The sequence below is a fragment of the Zea mays genome, chromosome 6 (genome assembly GCF_902167145.1).
Source record: "Zea mays cultivar B73 chromosome 6, Zm-B73-REFERENCE-NAM-5.0, whole genome shotgun sequence".
In the NCBI taxonomy this organism is placed as follows: Eukaryota; Viridiplantae; Streptophyta; class Magnoliopsida; order Poales; family Poaceae; genus Zea; species Zea mays.
The window spans coordinates 107,925,163-107,935,543 of NC_050101.1; the positions used below are offsets into that span (position 1 = coordinate 107,925,163).

The 10,381-nt window shown below is 48.0% G+C and overlaps 1 protein-coding gene and 1 long non-coding RNA gene across 3 annotated transcripts; one reads left to right on the plus strand and one right to left on the minus strand.

The window, feature by feature from the left end:
* The first annotated feature begins 1,622 nt into the window (after window positions 1-1,622).
* LOC111589529 (uncharacterized) lies at window positions 1,623-6,741 on the plus strand. Its single transcript, XR_002748570.2, has 2 exons — window positions 1,623-1,923; window positions 5,288-6,741. It is a non-coding gene; the product is annotated as an uncharacterized lncRNA (long non-coding RNA).
* Window positions 2,298-6,244, minus strand: LOC100383484 (putative subtilase family protein). Of its 2 annotated transcripts, NM_001176132.1 has the most exons (11): window positions 6,040-6,244; window positions 5,822-5,928; window positions 5,588-5,685; window positions 5,239-5,397; window positions 4,817-4,934; window positions 4,208-4,733; window positions 4,030-4,124; window positions 3,700-3,942; window positions 3,503-3,617; window positions 3,213-3,399; window positions 2,324-3,132 (listed from the first exon to the last, which is right to left on the minus strand). In NM_001176132.1, the coding sequence occupies exons 1-11, from the start codon at window positions 6,127-6,129 to the stop codon at window positions 2,567-2,569; spliced, it is 2,304 nt and encodes a 767-aa protein (NP_001169603.1). In that variant the 5' UTR covers window positions 6,130-6,244; the 3' UTR covers window positions 2,324-2,566. The 2 variants fall into 2 exon arrangements, with proteins under 2 accessions (XP_035815618.1, NP_001169603.1); XM_035959725.1 differs by lacking the exon at window positions 5,588-5,685 and having other exon boundaries at window positions 2,298-3,132; window positions 6,040-6,199.
* Window positions 6,742-10,381: the final 3,640 nt, after the last annotated feature.

The window sequence follows — 10,381 nt, forward strand, 5'->3', positions numbered from 1 at the left end:
GTCCAGACGTCGTTGCCGGAGATCGGACAACGTCATCGGCGCCACAAATTTCTTCACGCAAATGAACGCGAAGATGAGCAGTAGGTTGCATACCTTCCTGTTGTTCAAGAGGTAGAGCCCTCCAATTTTCTTCAGCAGCACGGCAATCTGTGACACTAGCGACGAAGAGGACGAGCGCCTGTGCAGACGGTGATGGAGAAACCGCTCGTTGAAGAGCAAAGGTGCTGATAACGTGTTAGAAACTCAGTGGCAAACAAGTGAACAGAGTAACAGTGCAAATGACAGTTGTAAGTCTTTATTGTAGTGGAACATTGATTATATACAGACTGCAGGAGTACTCCCCCAAGGGGTGCGACCCTTGGGTAGTAACCCATCGGATGGGTTTGATCACATGTGAATGTTTCGCAACAGTTATGTCATGATAGCATGCATATGGCGCTGTACTCAGCTAGGATCATAGGTTGGGCTGCAAATCACTTGCGGTTGCGAGACCGTGGGCTGAAGGGATAAATGCATCCCCGGTATTAGGATAACAATACCTATTAATTAAGGCGTCTTTCGAGAAGTTTTTAGATGTTAAGTACAAAAAAAAAAATCAAGAGACGAGCTCTTTTTATTTTTTTTCTTCATGACTTTCTATATATATATTATCTCTTAATTATATTAATGTTACGTGACTGTTGTGCTGTTTGTATGCTACGGCGCGTGAAAACAAAAAGAACAATCTATGAGAATTAACTAAGCTGAATAGTACCTCCTAATGGAAGGACATGACCCTCTCATCACTACTGTATCTTCTCCCCTACCTCATCGGCATTCCAAACCACAGACCTCCAGAACTGAGTGTGCGAACTATGTGCCCTTGATGGTGGACTGTGTATGACCTGTTGTTCGATATGTGATGATTGAAACTGGAGCCTTATGTGTTTGTATTGTAGCACCTGAAATCGAACTCTACCTCAAAACTGCACCTGAAACTGAATTGGGCACCGTAGACAGCTGAAGCAGTTTGGTCCCAATTCAGCGAGCGGTGCAAGACGGCGGTCTCAAGCTGACGACATCGCGCCGCGGGATTAAAAAAAAAGGAAATTTGGATCTGTATCATTTATAAAAAAGATTAAATTTGGATCGGTGCTATAGATGTCCAATAAGCACGAGTCCCGCGAGCCCGGCACGAAGCCCGCTTTTTGGGCCCGGTCCGAGCCCGGCACGACCCGGTTATATGCGGGCCCGGGCTGGTCCGGCACGAATAAGCGGGCCGGACTCGGACAGGAAATTAGGCACGGTGGGCTAGCCCGACACGGCCCGTTTAGCTCTAAGCCCGTTAAGCCCGTTTTTTTACACTAAAACGTGCTTTTCGGCCCGTTTTTTCGTACTAAACGGGCCGGCCTGGCCTATTTAGGCCCGTTGCGGACCGGACTCGGACAAGAAATTGAGCCCGCGTGCTTAGCCGGCCCGGTCCGGTTTTTTAATCGTGCCTGACGGGCCGGGCCCAAAACGGGCCGGGCTTCACCGGACCCGGGCCGGGCGGCCCGTTTGGACATCTCTAATCGGTGCATGACGGTGAAGCCGCGCGACGGAATCATTCGTAATCGCAAAAAAAAAAGAAACTCCTGCCTCGGACTCTCGGTGCTTCTCGGCACTCGGCAGACTGGTAAATGGAAACACACCCAGACACCCTACAGTTTCAGTTCGATTAACAAACGCAATACGCCAATGAGGCAACTCATGGCGGGTCCCCCAGGCTTGGCCATGGCCCCTCTACAACTTCCCTCTCTCTCTCTCTCTCTCCTGAGAGGCGGATCGGCGACAGAGGGGAGACGCTCAGTCTACACACATCGGCAAAGGGCACTCGAGTGGGTGGAGTGTGGCGAGGAGGGGGACGACGGCGCCATTGCGACGGAGCGAGGGGACAGGTCACAGGTGAGACCCGACCTCTGGCCATCTCTTCGTTTCTCTCCCTAATTTCACGACCATTCAACTGCCACACGGGGAATCAGTTCATGGGTATTTCCTATCGGGGCGACAAGTTCCTGTACTAACCAGCGAACACCATCGATGGAGTTCAGGAGGTGTCGGATCCGTCATCATTAGGGCTGGTTTGGTGAAGAAATTGAGCGGGATTGAGGGGGAAATTAGTTCATTTCCCCCTTAATCCTTTCTAATCTCCCTCAATCCCCTTGTCACCAAACCTACCCTTTACAAAGACCAGAATCCTGGTGGATAAGCCTGGGGGCGTTAGTTAGCTGGTCGCTAAATCCAAAAATTCCTCTTCCGCAGAAAAAGAAACCCAACAATTCCTGCATTCTTAAGATTTGCATTTAGGCACGAAATAATTTTACAACAATCATCAGGAGGAAAAAAGAATCTTGTTCTGGGAGTGCTTGCGTTCTAGCCAAGACATTTACAAATGAAATACCATAGTTAATATGATATTTTTCACAGATTGATCGCGGTTAGCTTCTGATATGGTCAGTATTTCCAGTTCTAGTACCACCTAGATTTGTAGCCTGATCTAGCATTCTAGCAACCTCTTCCAAGCATCTTTCCAGGGGGATCAACTCGGTCAGGCCTTGCCAGAAGTCTGTAGTTTCACTACCAGCGGCATCGTCACGCGAGCATCACTTCCATTTCCATGCCAAGACAAAGAGCCAAAAACGTAACCTCGAGGAGGCACATCCACGTGTAAGCTAACTGCGAACATCCTCTTTTCACCATAGCTCTTGAAATTTATGACTTCTGGTGTCACTCTCACGCTGGTTCCTGGCGGAGCTGACACCACAGCATGGTAAGTACTCCTTGGATTGCCCACATTAGTCATTGTTCGCGTCACCGAATAGCTCTGCTTCAGATACGGAACGGTGATCGACGGGTAGTTCAGAGCAGTGGCAGAAGAGGAGGCTCTGTGGGTGCAGCTACTGTTGTCTCCGGTGATTAGATGCACGGAGTGGTCATCGCGGCTTATTATGGCACATAAGAATGACTTGTAGTCTTCAGGATGTGTATCGAAGATGATCCCTGGGCTGAGAGCTTTGACGGGGTCCATAAAACCCGAGCCAAAGTCAAACGGCGTTGCAGCCCCCCCATTGGGGTCCCTTGCTATGGTTTTCCTTTTGGTGTCCAGTACGGTTGCTGCAAACAAGATTCATGAGTCGACAGGTTGCAACACTAGTTTGTCATCTTCGGAGATCTCAGGTTACGCGCTAATATACCTGTTGTCATGATTGCCGATTTGATGCCTGAAGGAGACCATGACGGATACACGCTCTTCACGAGAGCTGCTATTCCTGTAACGTGCGGACATGCCATGGAAGTTCCAGATAGAACGTTGAAGCGCATACCGTTCTTGGCAGGAGACCACGCCGCCAAGATGTTCAGCCCAGGAGCAGCAACATCTGGCTACAAAAAAAAAGCACACATGGAGAAGAAACTGAGGAGGACGTCAATCAGTTTATTTATCACCTGTATTAGTCTTTCCCAGCGGTTTAGTGCTAGTCGTTACCTTCAGAATCTCAGGTGTCAGTGAGCTCGGACCTCTCGAAGAGAACGCCGCTACTCGCGGGGCGTCTCGCAGCCCTAAGACCGTCTTTGCCGGCAAGATCAGTGTGCAGGCACGCCTGTAGAATTGCTATTAGACAAAAAAAGATTGGCATGCCAATGAAATGCACGCTTTCCTATATATAGTAAAGTTCAGACAACCTTGTGCTCTTGACATAAGAAACAATTTTATCACCCATGGCTTTCCCAACAGTTACTCCAGGCACAGCAAAGCGATTAGCGACATGATCCTCCATCTCATCGATGAGGATCATCCCAGCCGCACCAGCTTCCTTCACAACCATGCTCGTCGATAGACGTGACTCGGAGGAGCCTTGGTTACGGCGGCAGATAAGGATCTTTCCCTTGGCCTTGGTCCTGTTCAAAGAGCTATCCAGGCACAAGCTGACACCAAGTCCACAAGAAATTTTCAGTTGGGCTGACAATCCAAATCATGATTATCTTTCGAGATAATAGTTGTTTATTGTTTACCTGGACTGGTAAGGGGTGAAATAGCCTGCGTTGACTTCCGAAGCTGCGATGGTTCTGACGGGAGTTTCCATGCGGTACGTACTCAGGCTCTCACCCTTAATTAAGACCGCATATAATAAGTAGTGTTCCGCATATAAAGACTGGAGGCGTCGTTTTTAAGAGTGGGAAGGGAATTTACCATTACGGAGGTACCGTTTGCCAGGCTGACATACGAAGAGAACGATCTGTCAGTCGTTCCTGCAGCCACCGTGAGCATCCACGGCGCGAGGTTAGTCGCCGAGCCCTGTCTCCCGGCGTTCCCCGCCGAGGAAACGACCAGTATCCCGTTGCTCGTCGCGTGGAACGACCCGATGGATATGGCGTCGCTGAGGTAGTCGCCCTGGGGGTAGTCTGGGCCTAGCGACACAGATATAATGTCGACGCCGTCTCTGATGGCATCGTCGAACGCCGCGAGAATGTCAACATCGTAGCAGCCAGTTTCCCAGCAGGCCTTGTAGGCTGCAATCCTTGCCATGGGGGCTCCTCCCCGCCCTCCTCCGGTGCCCAGACCACCTCCGTAGCTCATGTCCCTGACAAACCTTCCGGCCGCTATCGAGGCAGTGTGGCTGCCATGCCCCGAGCTGTCCCTTGGAGATACGAACTTGATGGCGCCACCCTCTTCTGTTTGGTATCCGCTGAGGTAATATCTGCCTCCTATTACCTTCCTATCGTGCATGTTTGGGGGGTGGCTTTAGAAAATTCCAATGCTGGAATACCGTACCGTGGGTTGGTTTTAGAGCGTGTGTACCTGTTGCAGGTGAAATTTGACGGTGAGTTCGCGTCTCCTCCTTGGCATTGCCCTCTCCATCTTTTGGGAACCGGAGGCATCCCGTGGTCACTGAAACTAGGGGATTCTGGCCAGATTCCTGAGGAGGTAAAAAAAAAACAAAACAAAACAGTTAGCTAGAATTCCATGATTTTGGTTTCTATCGATCCGATGGTATCCTTTTTCGTTTCTGTCCGAACAGTCATTTGATGGCCAAGTCGGTCGAACATGAAAACACAAACATCATGCCTTGTCAGTTTGTAAGCTAGAACACAACTGGAACTAATATGGTGGAAGAGAAGATATATATTCTTTTGGTGTCACATGATCTGACTGAAGAATGCGAGTTCCAGTTTGAACCTAGCTAGCTTAGTATACATGTTACTGCAATTGTACTCCATCACCTGTATCGATGAATCCAACAATGACGTTCTCCTGGTTCTCGGTGGACAGTCCAGGGACCTGACCCTCTGCACTGGTGGACAAGCCCATGAAATCCCAGGAATGGGTGGTGCGCAGTCGCCTCTTTGTGTTTGGGAACACCGAGACGACGCCAGGCATCTCTGAAGAAATTGAAGACGCGCATCAGAATTATTAGGCGCCTTTTTGGCATCACAGCTAGCTAGACTCATTTAGGGGCCGTCTGTTTGGGAAATGAAACCCGTATAATCTACTCAGACTATGATGTAATCTAACTTGTTTTGGACCAAGATTAAATTCTAAAAGAGTAGCCTGTGTTGTGAAACTAATTACCGGCTAATCTGATGGCCTGCTTTTCGTTCAGTTTGGCCGCGAAGCCCTGGAAGCCGGCGCTGTAAGTGTAGACGTGTGATGCCTGCGCCTTCTCCGAGCTGCGGAGAGGAAGCGTCCGACTCAAGATATATATATACTGCTGCATGGAAACGGCACTGGGAGGTGGGAGCTAGCTAGCTAAGCCTAGGAGGGGTTATGGAGGAAGGAATTCAAATTAACGAGTCTGCTGTGGACCTGCCGTCGTGAACAGCCGTCAGCATCTGGCGGTGCAGCCCGGCGTGTCGTCGTCGACGGGGTGCCCTGTCGCCCTGCGGCGCTTTGCCCATGTAGACCACGTACACCTGAAGGAAGAGTTGGCATCATCCATCCATTTGCTAGCTACTACAGAAGTGCAGCTGACCACCACCGTGGAGATATAATATAAGCATATCGGCGTGCGTTGGAGTAGGCACCTGAGAGGCAGAGCAGCGGCGAAGGTCGTCGCCCAGTAGCGCCAGGGACAGCGCGAGGAAGAACATGGCTGTGCGTGGAGAAGAAGCCATGGCAGACACGGTCGGACACCAGCTAGCGCAGATACAGCGGGTTTGGATGGATTGGCAAGCGTGTACCGACGAGTACGAGAGACCTAGACACCCCACCAGCTGCTGTATATGTATGTATGTATGAGACTGAGACTGAGACTGAGACTGAGAGCTAGCAGCAGCCAGCAGCTTCCTGAAACCGCTGCCAAGTTTACTGGAGCAGAGAGCCTGCGCACTGACCGGAATCCCGGTTTGTTTGTGTGGCCGTTATTCCTGCGCTTTTCTTCGTCGGCCGAGATGGCAACAAGAGTACATAAATAAATGCGGACAAAGATGTCATGATGCGGTATGGGAGCCAAGGAGGGTCGGCTAGTGAGAGCAGACAAACAGGGCATCCGATCTTTGGAGATATACAAGGAACATGCATGTAGATTGTAGGGTGGCTGCTTGCTTTCGTGGACATACCTGTGTGTGTCATGTATGCAGATATGAGGTATAATAGGTGTATTTATTTCTTATTATTGTCGTAGATCGGTGTGCCACCTGCCATCGTGTGTCTATAGTCTATATATCTATCTATATATATAGATAGAGAGAGAAAGAATAAAGTGATACAAGGAGTATATATCTTTCTGTCAGAGCTGGATCTGTTTTCCCATCCTGCTCTTTTGCAACAGTAACTAAATTATTACTGCTACATCTATTTTATCCTGTGTGTACACGTCTTGTCAAGTGATAACGTGTACAGTATACAATAACACATTCTACATGCTGAGGGTCACGGTTCCTTTCCGTAAAGGCAGTGCGAGGGTTATATTCTTCTTCTTGTTAAAAATAATAATAAAAAAGAGAGGGTGATATCGTTCTGGAGGAACACAGTGCAGTGCAGCATCAGTTCCTTTTCCAGAGCCGCCGTTTTTACCCGTGACCTCGTGCCTCCGCGGCGCGTCCTCATCCGTCCAAACGGCACTGCACCTGCACGCGTTCCGTTGCTGCACGGTATGAGCTAGTGGAGTTCATACCGTTGGTGAGACATATCCTTGAGTCTTTTAGCTAGTAAAGCTAACGTACGCCATGTGCGCGGCATAGTTTGACGCAAGCTCGAGTGTATATATATAACCCAATGCCAGTAGTAGGGTTAATAGTAGAACGCACAAGAGGCGACGCATAGTTTTAAGCTCGTTGGCGGCGGCTTTTGTACCTTTTTTTCATAAAGAAAAAATTCTTTTAACTACGGGCCTGCTTTTATGCTCCCTTGTCCTAGTGCTTAATCCATAACTGCTTAACATAATCGTCTTTCGACCGTAGCCTCGACCGTTGTTTTCTCTTTCTCGCATAGTCGTAGGTGCGAGCTCCGCGCCAAGTATTTGCTTATTTCTTTTATGTCAATGAACATGGTGAGATTATTTATGATACGATATTTCCCTTTTGATTATGATGATGATACTGTGACATTTAAGGGGACTCGAGCGGTTTCTCGAGTGCCTCTCCGTAAGTACTGGTTCGTTGGATGATCACCCAGGAAAACAGTACAACCATGAGGGTGGTATGTGACGCCCTTAGCTGAATAATTTGAGAAACCGAGATGTAGTTCGCTTCGTCGTCGTGCCGTCAATGGGGCTCGGTGTATGCGGCTCGCTCTGCCGAGGGTGGTTTACCCATTGGGGAGGAGTGTCGTACATTTAGGAAATCTAACGGGCGACTACAGCCTCAGGGAATCTTTGTAAAGGTTACATAGTGAAACCTTGCCGATTCACCTTGGTAGTGTTTAAGGGTTTGATCGGTCCGAGGCAAAAAAGGAATCACGACTCGTGGGTAAAGTGTGCAACCTCTGCAGAGTGTTATAAAACTGATATATCAGCCGTGCTCGCGGTTATGAGCGGCATTGGGAGCTCCACTGATTAGAGACACATTGAATCAGAGATACTTTGTTTATAGATGATGATGAGGATAATCATTGTTCTTATGATTATGATTATGATTTCTGGTATTCTTTCTGTTTGAAAGGAGTACTTTTGGGTTAACAACTTGGGTTAATGCTAAAATATGGCTCTCTACTAGTAATAATTACCTGACCAACTAAAAGCAACTGCTCGATCTTAACCCCACATAAAGCTAGTCCACTACAGCCAAACGGGACAATTGCTGAGTATGTTGACGTGTACTCACCCTTGCTTTACACACCAAACCCCCAGGTTCTCCATATTGCAACTACTGCTCAGGAGAAGATGAAGTCGTGGTGGAGGATTTCCAGGAGTTCCAAGAGTACGATGAGTTCTAGGCGTGGATTAGCGGTAAACCCCCAGTCGGCTGCCTGTGAAGGCCGTGTTTAGCTACGTTTCGTTTTTGCACTTTGATATATGTTAATGACTATGTGGATGTCTCGGACATCATGATGTAATAAACTATTACCCTCTTTTATGTTATTATTTGAGCACTGTGTGATGATGTTCGGTTATGTAACTGCTGTGTACGTGAATTGCTGATCCTGACACGTACATGGTTTGCATTCGGTTTGCCTTCTAAAACCGGGTGTGACATGTTTGCCCCTTGGGGAGGAGTGCGGTACATTTAGAAAACCTAACGGGCGACTACAACTTCAGGAAATCTTTGTAAAGGCTACATAGTGAAACCTTCCCTATTCACCTTGGTAGTGTTTAAGGGTTTGATCGGCCCGAGGCAAAAAAGAATCACAACTCATGAGTAAAGTGTGCAACCTCTACAGAGTGTTATGAAACTGATATATCAGTCGTGCTCACGGTTATGAGCGGCCTTGGGAGCTCCATTGATTAGAGATACTATGATTACAGATGATGAGGAGGATAATTATGGTTTTGATGATTATGATTATGGTTTCTGAAATTCTTTCTATTTGAAAGGAGTACTTTTGGATTAATAACTTGGGTTTAATGCTAAAACCTGACTTTATACTAGTAATAATTATCTGACCAACTAAAATCAACGGCTTGATCTTAACCCCACATAAAGCTAGTCCACCACAACCAAACGAGACAATTGCTGAGTATATTGATGCATACTCACCCTTTCTTTACAACACCAAACCCCACCTCCCAGGTTGTCCACATTGCAACCACTGCTCAGGAGAAGAGGAAAGTCGTGGTAGAGGATTTTTCCAGATGTTCCAAAACTATGATGAGTTCTAGGCGTGGGTTAGCGGCAAACCCCCAGTCGGCTGCTTGTGAATGTCGTGTTTAGCTACGTTTCGTTTTCGCACTTTGATCTATGTTAATGACTTTGTGGATGTCTCGGGCATCATGATGTAATCAAACTATTACCTCTCTTATATTATTATTTGAGCACTGTGTGATGATGTCTGGTTATGTAAATTGTATTGTACGTGAATTGCTGATCCTATCACGTACATGGTTCACATTTATTTTGTCTTCTAAAACCGGGTATGACACCCCCCACAGGTGAAGAGCAGATGCCCCCGAGGAGGACTACTATGACGAGTTCGACGAGATCTAGGTGTCGTCTACCAGTCAGCTTGATGGCGTCGTGGAATAATAATCTTAGTTTGATTTATTTATTATCAGTTATTTTATAAGACATCTACGTTATGTAATAAAGTTTGTGACATTCGTTTCTATACACTGAGTCATTGTATGTATTGATCTTGTTTGACGCACATATGAGACGCATCCGGGTCTACCCTTAAAACCGAGCGTGACAATTTAATGTATTTAGAATCTGTTTAGTCTCTACAACTAAATAAGGTAGGACTAAAATTTAGCCTCTGGACTAAATTTTAGTCATAGGATTAATAGAACTAAACAGGAGCTTAGTCTAAGGCTGGTGGCAACGCGGGCGGTAGCGCGGGCGAGAGAGAGCCGCTACCGCCCGCGCGTGGGCGAGAGGCGGGCGAGAGAGGGTCGTCGGGCGACGGCGCTCGCGCCCGGCGAGAGCTGGCGGTATCGCCTCGCTCTCGCCCGCGCTGGAGCGCCCGCCCGAGCGAGAGGCGGGCGAGAGGGAGGCGAGAGCGAGGCACTGGCGGGGCGAGAGCGTGGGCGAGAGCGACGTGGCGCGATCTGACTGGTCCACGTGTCGCGATCTGATTGGTCCACGTGTGCTAGCCGTTGCAACTAGCCATTTTTGACCGTTTGGAGTCCAAAAAATTCGAAAAAAATTGCAAAAAATCACAAATTTCATCCCCAATCCCTCTATATATATCCCTACCCGGGTGGAGCTCATTCCACACACCATTTCATCTCATTTCTCTCTTCCAAACTCGCATTTTCTACTCATCTTCACG